This window comes from Hemitrygon akajei, chromosome 13, assembly GCF_048418815.1.
Source record: "Hemitrygon akajei chromosome 13, sHemAka1.3, whole genome shotgun sequence".
In the NCBI taxonomy this organism is placed as follows: Eukaryota; Metazoa; Chordata; class Chondrichthyes; order Myliobatiformes; family Dasyatidae; genus Hemitrygon; species Hemitrygon akajei.
The window spans coordinates 28002675-28024864 of record NC_133136.1 but is presented as its reverse complement, the minus strand read 5'-3'; the positions used below and the strand labels follow the sequence as shown (position 1 = coordinate 28024864).

The 22190-nt window shown below is 40.5% G+C and overlaps 1 protein-coding gene across 3 annotated transcripts in view; it reads right to left on the bottom strand.

Moving 5' to 3' along the window:
- Positions 1 to 22190, bottom strand: part of spag8 (sperm associated antigen 8) — a 462677-nt gene that overhangs the window by 4093 nt on the left and 436394 nt on the right. For all 3 annotated transcript variants that reach the window (XM_073064305.1, XM_073064304.1, XM_073064306.1), the window contains 4 exons: positions 17320 to 17491; positions 16692 to 16737; positions 11635 to 11755; positions 4963 to 5025 (listed from right to left, as the gene is read on the bottom strand). In XM_073064305.1, the coding sequence (XP_072920406.1) occupies positions 4963 to 5025; positions 11635 to 11755; positions 16692 to 16737; positions 17320 to 17491 (402 nt within the window). The remainder of the gene's footprint in view (positions 1 to 4962; positions 5026 to 11634; positions 11756 to 16691; positions 16738 to 17319; positions 17492 to 22190) is intronic.

Sequence of the window (22190 nt, the reverse complement as noted above, 5' to 3'; positions counted from 1 at the left end):
TATTGAATAAAACGTTTGAAAATAGTAGCATCCGACTCAGCTGATCCATCTATCTTTGCTGGTAAGTTACCTGGTTACGGGGTTTTCGTAACAAGTGGGGTGCTCGTCCCGGATTTGAAACCAAACGGGAGGGTCAGTGAATCGGGCTGTAAGTCCAAACTTAAATCTGGTTACGCAGGTAGTCAGACGGGAAACCAGCAAAGATGGATGTGTCGGAATTTAGGAGAAACCCGACGGTAGAGGCGCTAGGGAAGGCTACAAAATCAGACTTAGTAAGTTTGGCGCAGGCCTTAGACCTCACAGCGGTGAAGCCAGCAATGAAAAAGCAGGAAGTGCTAAGGGTCATACAACAGCATTACGTTGGGAAGAAGGTGTTTACAGCTGAGGATTTGGAAAATATTCCCGAAAGGAGATTAGTGAGTGGGACAAATCAGGCAGAGTTGGAGAAAGCAAGGCTGGAACATGAGTTTAAAATAAAGCAGCTAGAAATAGACGCAGCTCAGAAGGCTGCAGAGAGAGAAGCCGAGAGAGCCGAGAGGGCAAGAGAAGCCGAGAGGGCAAGAGAAGCCGAGAGGGCAAGAGAAGCCGAGAGGGAAAGAGAGCAGGTGTTCAAACTAAAGCAGCTAGAAGCAGAAGAGAGAGAGAAACAGAGGAACTATGAATTGGAGCTGGACAGGCGAAAACAAGAGCGAAGAACTCAAGGGGGAGAGAAAGAGGGGTTTGATATTAGTCGGGCGTTGAGGTTGGTCCCCCCGTTCGAGGAGACGGATGTTGATAGTTATTTCTTGCTCTTTGAAAAGGTGGCAGAGAATCAGCAGTGGCCCAGAGAGCAATGGGTGGCGTTGTTACAAAGTGTGTTACGAGGAAAAGCACAGCGGGTATATGCCGCGCTGCCCACAGAAAGGGACGGGAATTATGATCAAGTAAAGGAGGCCATTCTCCGAGGTTACGAGTTAGTACCTGAGGCGTATAGACAAAGGTTCCGAAATTTAAAAAGAGGGTGGAAACAAACGTATACCGAGCTAGCCCATGAGAAGGGTGTGCTCTTGAATCGTTGGTGCACAGCTGAAAAGGTGGCCGAGGACTATGGGCGTCTCAGGGAGCTAGTTTTGATTGAGGAATTTAAAAGTTGCGTTCCGGAAGAGATCCGAATGTATTTAAATGAGAGGACGAATCAGTCCATCTCAGAGATGGCTAGGCTCGCAGATGAATATGCCCTAACCCACAAGACAAAGTTTTCCTCGCCAAAAAGTTACCCGAGAGACCGTCGGAACGGTAGGGACAGTCCGCCGGCTAAGGGAGAAACTCCACCGGGAGCTAGCACAAAAAGTGAGGATAACAGACAAGAAACCTGGAGATCTCCTGGTTTCAACTGTTTTAATTGTGGAAAGGTGGGACATATTGCATCAAAATGCACTGCTCCGAGGAAGGAGTCGGAACGAGGGAAAGCAGCTATTTCCATAGGCTGTGTTGCGTCGATCCGAAAATCGACAAGCAGGCCCCAGACAGATGGAATACAGGAGGGGCGGGAGACATTTAGGTCCGAAGGAACCGTGGCTTTGAAGGAAGGGGACCCCCCAATTCCCGTACGAATTTGGAGAGACACGGGGGCGGAACTATCGTTAATTAGCCGTAATGTGTTAAAATTCGGCCCTCGCACGGGGGAGGTAGCCCTTAGAGGTATCGGGAACCGAACCGAGGTCGTGCCTTTGCATAGGGTCTTTCTAGATTGTGAGTTGGTGTCGGGACCAGTAGATCTGGGGGTCCTGCCGGAATTGCCAGGAGAAGGAGTGGACGTCCTTCTGGGTAACGACCTAGCGGGTGGGAAGATGGGTGCCGCCGTGAAGCTGACCACCCAGCCCGTGAGAGTTGAAGACCCTCCCTCAGAAAAAAAATTCTATCCCGCATGTGCGGTCACTCGCAGCATGTCGAAAAGGGCCGCTGAGACAGAGAGCGGGTGGAATCTGGCCAGTTTTGATTTGGCCGAAACTTTTTTACCGACTCTGTACCAACGAGAGTCCGAGGAAGGGAAAACGGAGAGTAGGGAGGAACGAGTGGGAAATAGAGAGGAGGTAGACCGGTCCTTAGCCAGAAGAGAGTTTGTACGGGAACAGAATGGTGACGAGGAGCTGGTATCCTTGAGAGAGTCGGTTCTCTCCGAGACTGAACTGGAGGCAGAGCCAGAGGGTTATTATCTCCAGGAGGGGGTGTTGATGAGGAAGTGGAGACCCCCTGCGGTGCAGGCGAAGGTCCGGGCTATTTCCGAGGTCCCGGTACCCTCCAATAAAAGGGCCCTGAGGAGGTTTCTGGGCATGGTGGGATACTATCGGAAATTCTGTAAAAATTTTGCGGACATTGCGCTCCCCCTTACAAAATTACTGCAGAAGGAGGAAAAATTTGAGTGGGGTCATTCTGGTCAGAATGCCTTTGAAAAGTTAAAAGCCGTACTGTGCCATGACCCGGTGTTAAAAGCGCCCGATCTGTTAACCCCCTTCTCCTTGGCCACGGACGCCAGCAATGAGGCGGCAGGAGCAGTCCTATTGCAGCAAGCGGGGGATGGAGTGGAGCACCCGGTAGCATATTTCTCTCGGAAGTTCAATAGACACCAGAGGAATTACTCTACCGTGGAAAAGGAATTGTTAGCGCTTGTGTTAGCGATACAACATTTCGAAGTGTACATTTGTCCGGCGCAAAGACCCCTAGTGGTCTATACCGATCACAACCCGCTGGTATTCTTGAACAATATGAAAAACAAAAACAGAAGGTTATTAAGCTGGAGTCTGATGCTACAAGAATTTGATATTAAGATCCAGCACATAAAGGGGAGTGATAATGTGCTAGCGGATTGTTTATCCAGGTGTTGAATTGAGTATGCGATGTAGGGCACGGTAGGGTAAGGTATTAAAGAAAAGGGGCACTGTACTTGTTAACTGTTTAGATGCTGACTTGAATGTATAACTGTATTACTCTGTAGTGAAAAGAAAAGCTTCTGTATTGTATTAGATTCAAAATTTCTGTAAGACTGTACCACTCTGGGTTTTAACCGCTGGTAAAAACCTTTTTAAGAGGGGAGGTGTTATGATACCAGCCCCCTCCTTTGTGAGAATTGCAAGAGCCCTAGTGAAAGGGGGGTCAATGACCCAAGAGAGAGAGAGAGACAGGCTGAATGGACACAGGAAATGGAAAGACATTCCACTGGGACAAAAGCTGGTGACTGTGGCATTGTTCTCAGGAGACACCTGGGAACTGCAGACGTGCCAACTCGCAGGGACATTGTAAAGCCCTCGGGCAAAGTGGGCTGGTTGAGAGAGAGATTGCATCACCTGCAACCTGATTGACACCTGAGATCCCGTGAGGCAGTATAAAGAAGGGTCTGAAAGAGGACGACCCTCAGACGCACCAAGGAGACACCAAGAAGCACGATAACGCTTCCCGTGGGAACGGGAAGCCATTTTGAAGTAAGCCACGTGCGTTAAATTCCGAATGCGGGGTTTGTGGCTGGAACCAACGGAAGATCGCTTTTAACTAACAACGGGGAAGATCGCTCCGATTCCACGGATGTTTTGGGCAAGTTTTTCCGTTTTATCTCTCTCTCTCTCCAACACGTGAAACCAAAAGAGAAAAGCCTGCAGACTTCAGAGTGACTCTTTATATTTCCAATTGGACTCAGTATTATATACCCTAGACAACGAAAGAGCTTATTTCTGATTGATTATGGTTACACCGGTGTTTTAGATTGAGTTTTGACGATTTGAATGTTTTGTATTAACCATACGTTTGTGCCCTTATTGAATAAAACGTTTGAAAATAGTAGCATCCGACTCAGCTGATCCATCTATCTTTGCTGGTAAGTTACCTGGTTACGGGGTTTTCGTAACAAACCATACAAACAATATACTTTTAGGAGATGCATACTGCTTCCAATTTAATTATTTGTTCTTAAGAAACTGGATTAAGTACGAAAGCATGACATCTAATTTTCAATGTTAATTTTATCCATTTTAGCTATTATTGAAGAACTTTCCTTGAGTGAATAAAACTACTTCAAATTTGTTTTCATGATGATAAAGCAACAGGACTGCAGTAGTGAAATATGTCACTCATCCAAAATCTTCAATATAGTTGCACTGAGTCAGTTAAGCTCAAGATATGATTGCTGAAATAACCTACTGAGCCTGGCCATTTTTTCCATTACTGATCTAACAAGCATCAAGTAACTGTCAGTGCTGGCCTCTTCCTCATACCCCCTGCCTCGTAAATCTGCAGCTGTCAGTGAGGTTTCTAATTATACACAGCTCCCTTTCAGATTGGAGCACATATACTTAACCACACAGGGTTTTAGTTTGAAACAGAGAAACCACTGTGGGTAGAAATTCTGAATTAACTGGTTTTAATACTTAAGCTATCCAACTTGCCCTGTGTAATCAAATTAAAAAAGTTTTCTCCAGTATCTTTGCTGATGGAAATTCATTTAAAGCCTATATAAATAAGTAGGCCTATATATAGTAAGTGTATTACATTAATAATAAAAAGTCCAGGTTTTATAAATGATTCAATTTCAGCTTTTTAAAGATGTATCTAACCATGTAAAAGCTATTCATAAATCAATTAATTACCAAGAGAACATTTTCAACTGAATTTGGATTCAAAATATTTTGTACAGTTTACTGTAATTTTGTGTTTAATTTTCTGCATGTCTTTCCTGTCAGCTGTGTTGCTCTGAGAAAATGGCTGGCATGCTATGTTGGTGCTGTGATGTGTTGCAACACTTGTGGGCGCTGGGATGTGTAGCACATACTTCAGTCGTGTTGGTTATTCACGCAAAGGACACATTGCATGTTTCGATGCTCATGTAATAAACAAATGAATCTGAATCTGAGTTGGCACACTTGTAAATGCACAGCTTAGAATCCTCTTGTGTCCCAGCTTTGAATTCCCTCTTTTCCTAAAAACAGTGCTCACCTGTACTTGCTTAACATGGTCCGACCAGATTGTGATAGGTTGTTCAGTTTTATAATCATGGCGCTGTAAAGAACAGTTTACACATAAATATAGAACAAACAGGCCAAAGTAATGCATAATCACCATAAACTGATAATTAAGATTTTTGCTAACTTCATAGAATGAAAAAGAGAATAAACTTTTGTTCATTTTTGTTTAAATGAGTCATATAATTTCAAGGAGGGAACAGAAATTGTACTGCATGTGAGAATTCAGTTTTACAAAAATCTGAAACTGGGAGGAAAAACTGACTAAAAAATGACAATTCCTTTGCTATAGAATTGTACTTAACATGTTCTGAGCTACTCCACTAATTACACATCCACCTCACTCATTCTACATATAAATATTTCCTGAACTATGGCAGTCAGTTCATACATGTGAACATATTACAAAGTTTTTATTAAAAATCTTCTCACTCCTGTAGTCAAGTTACAGTGTTAAACTATCCAAGGAAAAGCCCCTTGATTTTTAAGTGGCATAATTAAGGTTTATCCTTGTGATGTGGAGGAAATATTTAGGAATTCTTGGCATCTAGTTGGAAAATGGAGCACTGTGCATGTATTGCATCAGTGTTAGTGTCTAGTGAAAGGTCAGGGTTGTTCATCTGCTTAGAAATATAATGGGCTGTTTTCTGTTGAACAAGGTAAAGTATTTGCTACACACACAAAATGCTGGTGGAATGCAGCAGGTCAGGCAACATCTGTAGGGAGAAACACTGTCAACGTTTCGGGACAAGACCCTTTGTCAGGACTAACTGAAAGGAAAGATAGTAAGAGATGTGGAAGTAGGAGGGGGAGGGGAAAATGTGAAATGATAGGAGAAGACCGGAGGAGGTGGGTGAAGCTGAGAGCCGGAAAGGTGATTGGCAAAAGGGATACAGAGCTAGAGAAGGGAAAGGATTATGGGACGGGAAGCCTAGGGAGAAAAAAGGGGGAGGGGAGCACCAGAGGGAGATTGGAGAACAGGCATAGTGATGGGCAGAGAGAGAGAAAAAAAAGGAGAGAGAAAAAAAAGGAGGGAGAAAAAAGCTAAATATATCAGGGATGGGGTAAGAAGGGGAGGAGGGACATTAACGGAAGTTAGAGAAGTCAATGTTCATGCCATCTGTTTGGAGGCTACACAGCCAGTATATAAGGTGTTGTTCCTCCAACCTGAGTGTGGTTTCATCTTGACAGTAGAGGAGGCCATGGATAGACGTATCAGAATGGGAATGGGATGTGGAATTAAAATGTGTGGCCACTGGGAGATCCTGGCGGACAGAGCATAGGTGTTCAGTGAAACGGTCTCCCAGTCTGCGTCGAGTCTCACCAATATATAAAAGGCCACACTGGGAGCACCAGACGCAGTATACCACACCAGCTGACTCACAGATGAAGTGTTGACTCACCTGGAAGGACTGTCTGGGGCCCTGAATGGTGGTGAGGGAGGAAGTGTAAGGGCAGGTGTAGCACTTGTTCCGCCTGCAAGGATAGGTGCCAGGAGGGAGATCAGTGGGAAGGGATGGGGGGGAAGAATGGACAAGTGAGTTGCGCAGGGAGCGACTACTGGTATTTGCTACTATCTTTGGAGAAGCTTTCATAGAAACAAGTAGAGATGATTATTTAGGGTTTATGCAGCTCAAGGGGAGTTATCCTGCATCCTAAATGAAGCAATTTTGAAAGTGGAATAACTTTGCAAAGTAACATTGGCATCCCGCATTACAACAGTCAAATCCTATAAATTAAATGCTATAGTCATAGAAAAGTACAGTGCAGAAACAGGCTATTCAGCCCATCTAGTTAATGCTGAACCATATAAACTGCCTAGTCCCATCAACCTGCATCCAAACCACAGGCTTTTGTACCTCTTACATTTCCTAACTTTTTCATCTGAATAGCACAGATGAAAGGTCATCTGTGAAAAATGTTGAATTTCCCCATGGGGATGAATAAAGTATCTATCTATCTATCTATCTATCTATCTATCTATCTATCTATCTATCTATCTATCTATCTATCTATCTATCTCAGTACTTCCCAAATGTTTATTTTAAAAGGGATAGGGAATGGACATGACATCAATTAAAGAGGAAATGGCAAGACTTTCACTTCAAGCTAAAGGTTATTTCCAGACCATTCCAACTCCACCTAATAGCAATCTCTCTCTATACTTAGAAACCAATTACCTATCTGCATGTATCCAAAGCTACAACTGCTACTGTGCACTTCAGCATGAGCAGATAACTGGACTACTTCCCACCATAAACATACTGAGAATCACCATTTATCTGAAGCTTTAATAGTTCTGTCACATAAGTACTGTGGTGACAAAAACAGTGAGAAAGTAGATGTCTTGTGAGTGATTAACCTCCTGACCTCATATTTTCTATGACCTACATAACACACTTCAAGAGCATGATGGAATACTCCATTCGCATCGATGAGCACAATTCCAATTAATTGCCTCTAGTGTGCGGAGGAATAGCAGGGGAGGATTTGATGAGTAAACACAAAGTACACTGCAGATGCTGGGGTCAAAGCAACACATACAACGAGCTGCAGGAACTCAGCAGGTCGGGCAGCATCCGTGGAAACGTGGACTGCTCGTTTCCATGGATGCTGCCTGACCTGCTGAGTTCCTCCAGCTTGTTCTACGTGAGGATTTCATGAGAGTGTGAGAAGAATAAAATGGGCTAAGTTAGAAGTTGAATAAAATGGATATTTGATGGTTGGAGTAGATTTGAGCTGGAAGGCATTTCTGTACTATGACTTGATGCCTGACACCATAAATACAAAGTACCCAATATTTTGGAGCCCAAGCATAACCCTATACTTTCATTCCCTTTACCACCAGCACACTGTGGCTGTAGTGTTTACCATGCATAGAAAATACTGATGTTGTTCATCCTAAGAAAGCTGCTTCTACCGTTAAAATAAAAAGGGCAACAGGTACTCTGGGATACCATTAACAAGTCTCCTATCTTTGTGCACAGCATGCTTGCTGCTGGAGGCCAACTGATTCCATTACTAATAGCACCCACAAGAAGAAGCAAAGAAGGGCCATCAAGCTTCCACATTTACCTAAACCCACTACATAACCTCATTTGAAGTGTTGTGTAGAAGTTTTGGCTGCCATGTTAATGGAGGGACCTGGAAGCTTTGCAGAGTGTACAGAAGAGGTGTTGCCTGGATTAGGGTGTAGTTGCTATGACGAGAGGTTGGACAAACTTAGTTTGTTTTCATTGGAGCAGTGGAGTCCAAGGAGCTGACCTGATAGAAATATATAAAATTATGGGTAACATAGAAAAGTCCTGAGATGGAAATGTCTACTAGTGGGCATAGGTGTAAGGCAGGGTTTTTCAACCGGGGTTCCGCAGAACCATAGGGTTCCATGGGTGATTGCTAGGCGTTCTGTGAGAGATTGTGCTTAAGAAAAAACATTGTTTTTTGAACTTAGCGCAATGCTGGCACTCGCGGTGGTGGGCAGAGACCGAGCAGCCCGTTTAGCAATCTCATCCTAGGTCTCTCAACCTAGTATGGCAGTGCGCAGTAGGACTGTCTTTATTTGGTTGAGTCTGTTCTCAGCTTTTCTTGTGTGATAGGGGAGGCCGTTGATAGTTGGTATTGTATGGAGGGCAGGATAGTAGGCTGACCAAGAACAGAAGTGTGTCTTCTGAGCATTGAATGGACTCACACAACTCGGGCATTGATGTTAGCCCCTCCCTCCTGAATTACCTCCCCTAACTTCCCCTTGCGCACCAGCAACTGACTTAACTGAACAAACTCTACCGGTGTAGAGGAAAATTGAAAGGAAATTTTCATTCTAAAGAAAGAATTTTTGCGCGCTGCCACTCGGCTGCTAGCCTGCCGCTTTGATATTCTTGTAAATGTTGCAAAAGGTAAGTTGTGTCGTTTAGAAGAGAATTGTATTGTGAAGTTTTTGTATTTTTTCGGTTTTCTTGCTTAGTTATTTATTAGACCATAAGACATAGGAGCAGAATTAGGCCATTCTGCCCACTGAGTCTGCTCTGCCATTCCATCATGGCTGATGCTGGATCCCAGTCAACCACATCCACCTGCCATTCTGTTTTTATATTTTATTAACCCCTGTGTTAGGACAAGCTGCAGTATGAGAAATTGAAAAGGTTTCACCCAATAAGTCAATGTATTGACATGTCACATGATGCTGAAGAATTTTTGGGAGATAAACTGAAAAACAACTGTTTCTCGAAAATTTTCGTTTGTCTTGTTTAAAAAAAAACCCTGACATTGTTACAACACACTATTTTCTTCACAGAGAGGTACTGATGTCAAAAACTCTTAGAGATGAAGTGAAAAAAGTTCTGGATGATGCTACAAAAATGGTTAACTTTACTAAACAAAGACAGTTCACTCAACAATGTTTTTAAAAAAAAACTGAAAACCTAAACAAAGAGCACACATACAGAAATCCAGTGGCTTAGTGGAGGAGATCTCAGCAGGGTGTTTGAGCTGAAAGGTGAATTGCAGGGATACTTTCAAGAAAATAGTAGGCCAGATTTTGCTGAGTGCTTTGACGATGAAGAATGGCTGCAGAAACTAGCCTACTTAGTAGACATTTGTCATCATATGGACCATTTGAACAAGTCTCTACAAAGCCCTGGAAAAAATATTTTGACTTCAAGTGACAAGATTCTTTTTTAAAAGGAAACTGCAAAATAATATTGCAAAAGGAAATCTTGAATTGTTTCTACTGCTGTTTGGGCTTGAGAGTGAGGAAGGATATCAGAAAGTCTGGAGTCTTATTAAAAACAGAAATTTATTATGTTTGCCTTATATGTTTTTAAAACTATGAAAGGGAAAGAAAGCTTAATTTCAAGAAAGGTAAACTAAGCTGTTTTTTTCAAGAAAGTTTGGATAAAATTCATCTCTACTCAAAAGAGAATTGACAATTATTTTTGGATTATTGTATCTACAACTTACCAATTACACTAACATACCGTGAGTTGTAGATACAATATTTTTTATGCAGGGGTTCCCTGAAACCTGAAAACTATTTCAAGGGTTTCTCCAGGGCAAAAAGGTGGAGAAAGGTTGATTAAGGGAAGGAATAACTTAAAGAGATAACAGAAGTTTCTGTTGGCAGATGAATTCTTTTATATTCAGGTTTTCAATATATGGATCTGTATTCCTTGAAAATTTTCTTGGAAGTGGTTTTACAGGCAGTTGTGGTCATACAGAGAGCTTTTGACACATTGGTCTTCATAAAGAAGAGTACAGAGTACAAGAGCTGGGGTGCTTATGTTGAAGTTGCAGAAGAGGTTGGTGGGGCCAAATCTGGAGTATTGTGTGCAGTTTTGATCATCTGCCTACAGGGGGATATGATTAAGACTGAAAAAGTACAGAAAAAATGTACAAGGATGTTGTCAGGGCTTGTGGACCTTAGTTAAAGGAAAAGATTGAATAAGTTAGGACTTTATTCCATGAAGGAGAATGAAGGGAGATTTTGGATAGGGTAAATTCCACTGAGGTTGGGTGAGATTAGAACTAGTGTTTATAGGTTTGAAGGGAACCTGAGGGGGAACTTCTTCACTCAGAGGGGTGGTGCAAGTGTGTAACGAGCTGCCAGCGGAGGTGGTGGCTGCAGATTTGATTGTAATATTTAAAAGAAATTTGTGTAAGTACATGGACGAGAAAGATATGGAGGGCTATGGTGCATCTGCGAGTTGATGGGACTAGACAGAATAATGGGTTAGCATGGACTAGATAGGCTGAAGGATCTGTTTCTGTGCTGTGCTGCTCTATGACTCTATTTGTTGTTTCTGCTGTCTTTTGTTATAGATCCTGCTTATTTCTACATAAAGTGAATATATTAACACTATGGCACTCAAGACCCTTATGTGCTAAGCTATTTAGTAAGAATTCTCTGTACTTTGCTCAGATACTGCTATGTAAATATTTTTTGTCCACCATACATTCCAGATTTCTGTACATTTTAGCAGAACATCAAAAATTAGTGAAAGGAGCAAGAGGAGCGAGTAAATTAGAAACTCAATAACATTTGCTCCCCTCCAGTTTTCAGATTAGTTCATTAATACTTTATAAGAAGACTAGATCAAATTCAAATGAAAAGGTAATGCTTAATGGAGATATGTTCAGTGCTAAGTTTACGTAGAGATAAATGGTAAGATTTTAAGCTTCACACTAAAAGCTACAACATCCATTATAACTTTTCCAACTTGCACACGTTACTGGGGTGGTCAGGGCATATTTTGCATAAAAATCTTGAAAATTAAATACAGGAGTAAATCTCATTTGATTTTTCCACAGATTTTTCAATTGTATTTTAGTACAATATAGGTAATGAGCTATAATTGCTTATTAAATATGAAGAATAGATTTTGTTCTCCAGAACTTTTCATTCTTAATGCATGGTACAATATTTGCTGCAAAATATTTCTTCATGTTAATCATCTGTAGAAATGGCTTTAATTATTTTCATTCGTCTCTTCTTTCGGAAATGTTCACACTTGCATTCTATAAAATGCTGCTGTAAATAACTAGACAGTTCCGCCTTTTCCATGTTTGGATGGCTAGAATTTTACTTGGTTTATTTGCACAAACTGTTGAGTTGTGAAACTAAATAATCAATGTCTTATGTTCAGATCTTTACCATAACAGGAGGACGTGGAACAGATTTGAAACCTTCCATTTTGAAGTCCCGCCCTGTTACAGACAGTGATTCCATCGGCTGTATTGCAAAGGGTTCTTTGTATTCATCATATACTTCCTTACTAAAACATGAACAAAACAAATACAAGAACATGCTGTTAGTGAAGGGCATGCTTAGTGATATATAGTGTGTCTGCCACTATCACTGCATAGAAGACCAAACATAATTAAAGCTAAGCGGCTAGAGACATCCAAAATTCCACATGCCACGTATGGTTCACACATGGCAACATGGGCCAGATGAAACAAAATAGCCAGATTGAGGTCTGTCTGTAAAAGTCAAATCCCATAATAAACTGAGGAAATGTCATTCAATTAAGCCATCTAGAGTATGTCACACCAGTTATATGTGTCAAGGAAGCAATATATCAAAGGGGTTTGAAACAGATGTTCATTATGGCTAACGTTTCCAAACTAGTTTTTGAGAAAGCAACTTCATACAGCTATAGAACATGGTTTTACAGTAGTAAAAACTAAACCAAACTTCCACTGCTATTTGAAACAACACGAAGAAGGTTTCTAAGTTTCACTTTCACAAATCTATGAAATTAATTGGGATAAGTAGCCAGTCATATGATAGACTAGATTTGGAATTAAGCCAGTAGTGAATTATTTACTACAGTAAAGCATTAACAACCTTTTGAATTCAGCTTGATCAGAATTTTTTTAAATCAGCCAAATTCGAAAAGGAAGTATTGTTGCATGTTTTAAATGATTTTTAATAATGGCACAGAAAATTATTTCCAAAAAAGATAAGCTATTGACTTAATATAAGTAATCTCACAACCAATTACTATGTTGTTCCAGTATCCCCAAAGCAAAGGTGGCTGAGGAGTGATCCAAAAATAGATAAGCCTTTATTTGTCAAGTACTTTCTTCAGATATGTGAAATGTAAAAGAGAAGCGAGAGTGGATATTGGACTGCTGGGAACATAGTAATTGGAAACAACAACATAATGCATGCACTGAATAAGTATTTTGCATTAGTCTTCACTGTTGAAGATGCTAGCAATATGTTGGAAGTTCCAGGTGTCGGAGCATGAAGTGTGTGAAGTTACTATAACTAGACAGAAGACACGAGGACCAGATGTGTGTACACCCCAGATTTCTGAAAGAGGTGGCTGAAGAGATAGTGGAGGCATTAGTAATGAACTTTCTAAAATCACTTGATTCTAGAATGGTTCCAGAAGACAGGAAAATTGGAACTGTCACTCTACTCCTCAAGAAGGGAGAGAGGCAGAAGGCAGGAAACTATAGGCCAGGTAGTCTGGCCTCAGTGGTTGGGAAGATGTTGGAGTCTATTATTAAGGATAAAGTCTTAGGGTACTTGGAGGTACATGATAAAATAAGCTGTAGTCAGCATGGTGTCCTCAAGGGAAAATCTTGCCTGACAAATCTATTGCAACTCTTTAAAGAATTAACAAGCAGGATAGATAAAGGAGAATCTGTTGATGTTGTGTACTTGGATTTTTAGAAGGTCTTTGACAAGGTGCCACACATAAGGTTGCTTAACAAGCTATGAGCCCATGGTATTACAGGAAAGATTCTAGCATGGATAAAGCAGTGGCTAATTGGCAGGAGGCAAAGATTGGAATTGGCAGGAGGCAAAGAGTGGGGATTAAGGGGGCCACCTCTTTTCTGACTGTCTGCTGGTGACACAGGGGTCTGTGTTGGGACCAATTTGTTTTACATTGTATCTCAACGATTTGGATGATGGGATTGATGGCTTTGTTGCAAAGTTTGCTGACGATACGAAGATAGCTAGAAGGGCAGATAGTTTTGAGGAAGTAGAGAGGCTACAGAAGGACTTAGACAGATTGGGAGGATGAGCAAAGAAATGGCAGATGGAATATAGTGTCAGGAAGTGTATGGCCATGCACTTTAGTAGAAATGTAAGGGTTGACTATTTTCTAAATGGAGAGAAAATACAAAAAACATTGAGATGCAAAGGGACTTGGGAGTCTTTTTGCAGGATTCCCTAAAGGTTAATTTGCAGGTGGAGTCTGTGGTGAGGAAGGCCAATGCAATGTTAACATTCATTTCAAGAGGACTAAAATTTAAAAGTAGGGATATAATGTTGAAACTTTATAAAGCACTGGTGAAAACTCACTTGGAGTACTGTGAGCAATATTGGGCCCCTTATCTTAGAAAAGATGTGCTGAAACTAGAGAGGGGTCAAAGGAGGTTCACAGAAATTATTCCAGATTGAATGACTTGTCATACGAAGAACATCTGATGGCTCTGGGCCTGTATTTAGTAGAATTTAGGAGGGTGACCTCATTGAAAGCTATCAAATGATGAAAGGCCTTGATAGAGTGGATGTTGAGAGGATGTTTCCTATGATGGGAGAGCCTAAGACCAGAGGACATAGGCTCAGAATAGAGGAGTGTCCTTTTAGAACTGAGATAGGAAGAATTTCTTTAGCCACAGGGTAGTGAATCTGTGGAATTCTTTGTCACAGACAGCTCAGGGCATGAAGGGATACAAAAAGAAGGCAAGAGATTGGTGCTGAGAGGAAAATTTGATCAGTCTTGATGAAATGGCGGAGCAGACTCAAATGGTCTAATTCTGCTCGTAGAGCTTATGGTCTTACGTACATCGAAGCTTATAGTGAAATGCATTGTTTGCATCAAATCAAATCAATGAGGATTTGCTGGGCAGCCTGCAAGTGTTGCCACACTTCCAGTACCATAATGCATGCCCACAACTCACTAATCCTAATGGTATGTGCTTGGAATCTGGAAGAAAACCAGAGCACCTAGAGAGATCCCGTGCAGTCACGGGGAGAATGTACAAACTCTTTACTGCAGAGGCAGGAATGAAACCTCGACCGGCGATCATTGGTGCTGTAAAGCAATGTGCTAACCACTATGCTATCATGCCACCAATGTAGGTATATAAAATTGTATGAGATTCGGACAGGGTAGGTATTCAGGACCGTTTTCTCATAGTAAGAATATCAAAATAAGAGAAAGAAGTTTTAAAGGAAATTTGAAAGGAAGGTTTCTTTATTTTTAGAATAGAAAATATCAGGGAGTCACTGTCAGAGGAAATGGTGGAGTCGAACACAATCCTTACATTTGAGAGACATTTAAAGGGAGATCTAAATAGGCAATGCATGGCAAATATCGACCTAATGTATGCAAATAGGATCAGTGTGGATGGGCAAAAAGGTTGGCACGGAAATGGTGATCCATCTGTGCTATGACGTTAGCATCTAGCGGACTATGAAAAATTACCAGGAAGAATGTCCTGATAAATATAATTTAGCAAATTACCACCCAAAACATAAACTTTCAATCAGTAACAAATTGAGCAAAGGTTTTGTCAATTCTGTTAACAAGCAGAGCTTACTTAGGAATAACCAGTTCAATGATGCCCAGTTTGAGATTTTCCAGGAATACTCAGCTCCAGACTTCATCACAGACTTGGTCAAAACATGGACCAGACAGCTCCAGAGGGGAGCTGACAATGACTGCCTTTCACCAGCAAGACAGCTTTTTGACTAAGTAGGAGAAATATAAGTTGATGGGAATTAAATGATTCCCATATACCCACTTTCCATATAGTATAAAACATGGATCATTCCACTGACTGGAATTATATCTTTCACAAAGAAAGGTACTTGTAGAGGTGAGCTGCCCTGGCCATAGTATACCATTGTGTGACTTCCTCATGGCAGTTTTCTAAGCCTGACTATCTTTAACTTCTTCATCAGTGATGTTCCTTCCTGAAATGAGGATTTTCATTGATAATTGTGCAATGAACAGTTCATCAGCAAATGATCTAGACCTTGCCTCCATGCAGTAGAATCTAAACAATATTTGGGGATGAGATAGAAAGTGAAAAGTAACATACATGCCATAAGTGGACAGATAATGATCATCACCAACAAAGTGCTGGAGGAACTCAGCTGGCCAGGCAGCACCTGTTGAGTGAGATGGGCAATCAATGTTTCAGGTTGAGACTTTTCATCCAGTCCAGATGAAAATGTCCTGATGCCCTGCTGTAGGGGTTCCCAACTGGGGTCTATGGACCCTTCAGTTAACGGTAGGGGTTCATGGCATTAAAAAAGGTTGGGAACTCCTGCCGTACTGGAACACTTGTCCACACTGCCATATCTCATAGATAATCTATATGTTTATTATAAGGATTATGTCATGCTATTAACAAAGAATCAATATCCTCTTTGCAAATATTAAAATCTAGTTAATACACAGCTAGCCAGTAGTATTTCCACAGCTGCTGCCTAACCTCCAGCATTTATATATTTAGTTTCAAACTCAACTTTTTTTAATCTTATCTGAATTATGTAAACAACAGATATTTACTATTTTTGGCAAGAGATAATAAAATATGCCAGAAGTCAAACTTTAAATGGTTTAATATGTTAACAATTTAGAATTGAAAACAATCAATACAAATTTCACCAGATATTTGCTGTTACAGTGTAACTGGAAAACTCTTTAGCTTCAGCAATAAAATAGATTGGACTATATTCCAGGCACGAAAGGGTTAACCTAAGAGGCGAGATTGAGTTGCCTGGGACTGTACTCTCTGGAGTTCAGAAGAATGAGAGGGGATCTTATAGGAACATACAAAATTTTGAAAAGGATAGATAAGATAGAAGTAGGAAAGTTGTTTCCATAGATAGGTGAGACTAGAACTAGGGGACATTGCCTCAAGATTCAAGGGAGAAGATTTAGGACAGAGGTGAGGGGAAACTGTTTTTCCCAGAGAGTGGTAAATCTGTGGAATTCTCTGCCCAGGGACACAGTTGAGACTGAGTTAGACAGGTCTTTACATAGTAAGGGAATTAAGGGTTATGGGGAAAAGGCAGGTAGATGGAGCTGAGTTTACGGACAGATCAGCCATGATCTTATTGAATGGTGGGGCAGGCACGATGGGGCAGATGGCCTACTCCTGCTCCGATTTCTTATGTTATTTATTTGATCAACTGAGTTATTCCCTCCCTCTTGCCCAGTTCTTTATATTTACCTTATCTTGTGATACATGCATTTTTCAAATAATTGTTTCCTTATGCCTGGAGGAAAACAAAGATATATTTAGCACAATCATATATAACTGTCAAATTAATGTTAACAACTTTTACAATATTCATGTAAACTGTGTGATTGATTGAACATGCGTTGCAGTATGATTTTTTTAATAACATCAGACTGGCAAAAAATGATCGATGCTAATAATTCACAATAATACCATTATAAAATCAGAGACAGGAAGGGATGCCAGTTCGACCTCTTAGACCTTAAACTTACTGGAAAATACATTGGTTGGGCTACCCAACAAAAATGCTTCAATAGGCTAACAGACTAATTCTAGAGACTGGTTTGAAGAATATGGTACTAAGAGATATTGAACATGAGAAATATGAAAAAGGAATGGATGTGTTTGCCTGAATTGTTTCCATCCTTTAATTACTTACATCCATTATTTATTAGCTGCTAGAAAACATAGTTGTGTTTGTTTTACACAGATATATATAAAAAAAGTAAAGTTAAATGTGACTATGACTCAAACTCAGGCAAAAGCTGTACAAAACATTCACCATTACTTATAGAAGTAATTTTTGCCATAAAAATTCCACTTTTCAGCTAATAATTACCTATTTCCCGTTCTTCCGGTCCACTGGGAGGGTGATAAAATTCTTTGTACGTAGATATGCCAGACATTCTTGACAAGTAATCAATGCTAAGCAGACCTTTATGCCCATTCTTGAAAGCTAAGGCACGTGATGTGGTTTTGGCTTGCTGCTGATCTATGGGAGCTGAATTTCGCTGGAATAAGAGTCAAGGGAAAAAAATCAAAAAATTAAAAATATATTTTAATGCACACATGCTTAATGGAAGAATCAATATTGAAAACAAAAAGTTCTTGGAAAACAAAGAGCAGTACAGCACAGTAACAGGCCATTCAGCCTGCAATCCCTGCAATGATCAAGATGCCCAACTAACTCCATCTGCCTACACATAATTCAAAGTAAATTTATTATTGAGTTACATACGTGTCACCATATACAACCCTGAGATTATTTTTCTGCAATCATACTTAGCAAATCTACAGAACTGTAAACATGAGGAACTGTAAGCAAACTGTGAAAATGCAGATATAAATAAATAGCAATAAATAATGAGCATCAAATGATGATATAACAAACTCTTTAAATAAGTCCTTAAATGAGTGTAACTATCCCCTTTTGTTCAAAACCTTGACAGTTGAGGGGTAGTAACTGTTCTCGAACCAGGTGGTGCAAGTCCTGAGGCTCCTGTACTTTCTACCTGATGGCGGCAGCAAGAGCAGAGCATGGCCTGGGTGGCGAGAGTCTTTGATGGATGTTGCTTTTCTCTGCAAACATTTCACGTACAGGTGTTCAACGGATGGGACGGTTTTAACCATGATGGACTGGTCCATATCCATGACCTTTCGTAGGATTTTCCACTCAAGGGTATTGGTGTTCCCATACCAGACCATCATGCAGCCAGTCAGCACACTTCATCCCCCAATCTGTTCATGTGCTTATCTAAATGCTTTTTAAAGATTACAATCATATCTTCTTCTAGCAACTCCCTTGGCAGTGCATTTCAGGCTCTGTGTAAAGTATTGCCTTGCACATCTCCTTTAAGTTTCCCCCTTTTTGCCTTAACCTAAACAGAACAATTTGATGTGGTTTTCCATTTTATCAATGGATATGGCTTAGGTGTTGTGAGTGAGCTGTTCAAACCTTGATGCATCTACACAGCTGCACATATCATGTAAGGTGTCATTATGTCAGTTGACACACTACACTCCAGGACCTTAAGTGTGCTAGTACAGCCTTTGATTTATTGAGAGAGGTATTTTGAATATCAAGATAGCAAACCTGGTACAAAATTTCTCGTCTACTGGACTGGTATAATCCCTGTAATCCTAAATGCTTTGAAAACCCAAACTTTCTAACTGGAATACCATGAATACTCATTTCACAAATCCAGCAGAAAGGTAAGTGAATCAACATCCGCATTCTTTCCCAGGAAAATATCACCTTTATCGAGTTCCTAAATACACGCAGTCAGTGCTGCTGAATAGTTCATGTTAATCTCCTGACTGATACTAAGCTTCTGAAACAAATACTATTCTGACATTATCCACATTAGGCACCACAAAGTTCTCTAAACTAGAGTAGAAGAATGCTGTTCTACATTGTAAGAGACTGTCTACAAAGAAGACTTATGATGAAGTATGATAGGTGGGTAATTCATGTATTTGCACAATACAGTAGTTACTTTGTATTTGGATCAGATAATCTGGCAGCTTTAAACTCATAAATTTGTTTTGACAAACACCCTATAATTGCAAGTTATGTTGGGCTATATTTCTAATGGACACCTGCTAGTGGGTTCAGTGCACCGTAGGGGGGGGTGGGGGGGGAAAGAATTCATTCAGGAACATTCATATTGGAAAACAAAATTAAGGATGACAGTGATGGAAGTGAGGAGTGTGTATAAGGATAGAATTGCAGATCTCTAAACATAGTTTCAGGATGACCATTTCATCATCTTCTGGTTCCAGGTTGTGGTTGTTTATTTAAATCTTGACAAGAATTAGCATTTAGTAGGCTTAGTTTCAGTGAATGCATCCTGCACCAGACCAGTTCTCTGAGTGCAAACCAACACTGGATAATGCATATCAAATAAGTGTAAAGTCCTTTATTTGCATCTGCAAAGGTATTACTACTTCATCATAAAAATGACAAGCACTTATTTTGCCCCATAGTACTCAGCTTTAAGTTAGAAAATATATATTCATCCCTTATTATACATCCTTTCAGATGTTGCAGTCATTACTTTTAGTTGATTTCATTCACAAATGCATTTTTTTGTGTGTAGTGAAACCATGTTAATTTAAGTACTAGAATGCAGCTTGGGCATCAACACCTAAATATATTATTGTTTGGGATGCTAGTTTCTTGAACATAGTTAATATTTTCTAGTTTCTAGTACCAGGAGAATTAAGTATAATTCTACAAATATCATTCAGCAATGTAAAACAAAAATCATCATTCAGAAATGGATGCTTCTAAAAACGTTCCTCAGAGGACAGAGCATCCATGTGTTTTCAAGAAAATAAAATGCAATTTTCCAAAGTAAAGCTAAATATAGACTACTTGTGAAAATGTGTATAATTGTAAGAAATTAGAAATATTTATTGCCAGTAATGAAGGGTGATTTTTAAAGATTTACTTGATTAGTAAGTAATATATCTCTTATGGAATTCACAAACAAATAATGTGTTAGACTTGATTGCAAGAGGCTTTTATTTCAAAATAAGTTTTCTATAGGACAATGATAAGACTGCATTTTGCACTTTCAGTCTCCTTACCATGCCATTCAGGGTGCAGCAAAGGACCTCTAGATTGTTTACGAAAGTGATGAGTCTGCTGTTGAGAAGAAATTAAGCAGACTGGGAATGGAATCTTTAGAGTTTTAGAATAATTAGATGACATCTGCATGAAGTGCATCCTACTGCAACTCCTTGAAAATCGTGTTAGGGATTTGGAGCAGCAGCTGAATGACCTTTGGCTTGTGTAGGGGAGTGAGGAGATAGTCAGAGTTACAGGGAAGTTGTCACCCTAAGCTGCAGGAGGCGAGTAGCTGGGTGACTGTCAGAAGAACTGGAAATGTGAATAGACAGTTGGTGCAGAGCACCCCTGTGGCCATTCCTCTCAATAATAAGAATATCACTTTGGATACTATTGCAGGATATGACCTCCCAGGGAAATGCTGGGTTACTAGCACTGGGAAAGAGGGAAGAGAGTAGAGCACTAGTGATAGGGAACTCAATAGTCAGGGGAACAGACAGGAGATTATGTGGATGTGATCGGGACTCCCAAATAATATGTTGCCTCCCTGGTGCCGGGGTCAGGGATGTCTTTTATTGTGTCCACAGCATTTTAGAGAGAAAGGGGGAGCAGCCAAATATCTTGGTACATATTGGTATCAATCACATGGAAGGAAAAGCAAAGAGGTCCTGAAAAGAGAATCGAGAGAGCTAGGAAGAAGGCTGACAAGAGGACCTTCAGGGTAGTAATTTCTAGATTGCTGTCTGAGCCACTCACCAGTGAGGGTAGAAATGGGAGTTGGCAAATTAATGTGTGGCTGAGAAGCTGGTGCAAGGGGTAGAGCTTCAGGTCCTTGGATCACTGGGATCTCTTCTGGGGGAGGTGTGACCTGTTCAAAAATGACAGGTTGCAACTGAACCTGAGGGAGACCAAAATTGTCACAAGCAGGTTTGTTAGAGCTGTTGGGGATGGACAAAACTAATTTGGCAGGGGGGTGGAACTGAAGTGATCGGACTCAGGATAGGACAGATGGTAAAAAAGCAAAGATAGCATGCAGTCGGACTGTTAGGAAGGGCAGGTAGGTGATAGGAAAATTTACAGCCAGCAGGGTGTAAATTAGGCATGCAGAATCAAAAAGGTTAGCAAATACAGTACTTAAAGTGTTATATCTCAATGCATAGAGTATAAGAAATACGGTCATTTTGCATTATTACAGATGATCAGGTATGACGTTGTGGCCATCACTGAATCTTGGTTGTAGTTGGGAGCTGAAAGTCCAAGGTTACACATTGTATAGGAAGGTAGGCAGAGTGGGTGGTATGGCTCTGCTGATAAAGAATGGTATCAAATCAGTAGAAAGATGTGACATAAGATTAGAAGTTGTCGATTCCCTGTGGGTTGAGTTAAGAAAATGCAAGGGTAAAAGGACCCTGATGGCAGTTATATTCAGGCCTCCCAACAGTAGCTGAGATGTGGACCACAGATTACAATGGGACATAGAAAAGGGATATCAAAAAGGCAATGCTATGATATTCATGGGAGATTTCAACATGCAGGTCAATTGGGTAAATCAAGTCAGTAATGGATCTCAAAAGAATGAGTTTGTTGAATGGCTATGAGATAGTGTTTTAGGGCAGTTTGTCATTGAGCCTACTAGGGGATTAGCTATACTGCATTGGGTATTATGTAATGAACCAGAGGTGATTTGTGAGCTTAAGGTGAAAGAAGCCTTAGGAGACAGTGATCACAATATGACTGAGTTCAACTTGAAATCTGATAGGGAGAAAGTAAAGTCTGACATAGAAGTATGTCACTGAAGGAAATGACAGGGGTATGAGAGAGGAGTTGGCCAAAGTAAGTTGGTACAAGCTGCTGGCAGGGATGACAGCAGTGCAGCAATGGTGTGGGTTTCTGCAAAAAATGAGGAAGGTGCAGGATAGATGTATTCCAAAAACGAAGAAATACTCAAATGGCAAAATAGTACAACTGTGACTGACAAGGGAAGTCAAAGCTAAGAAGAGGGCATACAACAAATAAGTGGTGAGTCAGAGGATTGGGAAGCTTTTAAAAACCTACAGAGAGCAATTAATAGAATCATTTGGGAAAAAAATATGAAAGCAAGCTAGTAAACAATATCAAAGTGGATAGTAAAAACTTTT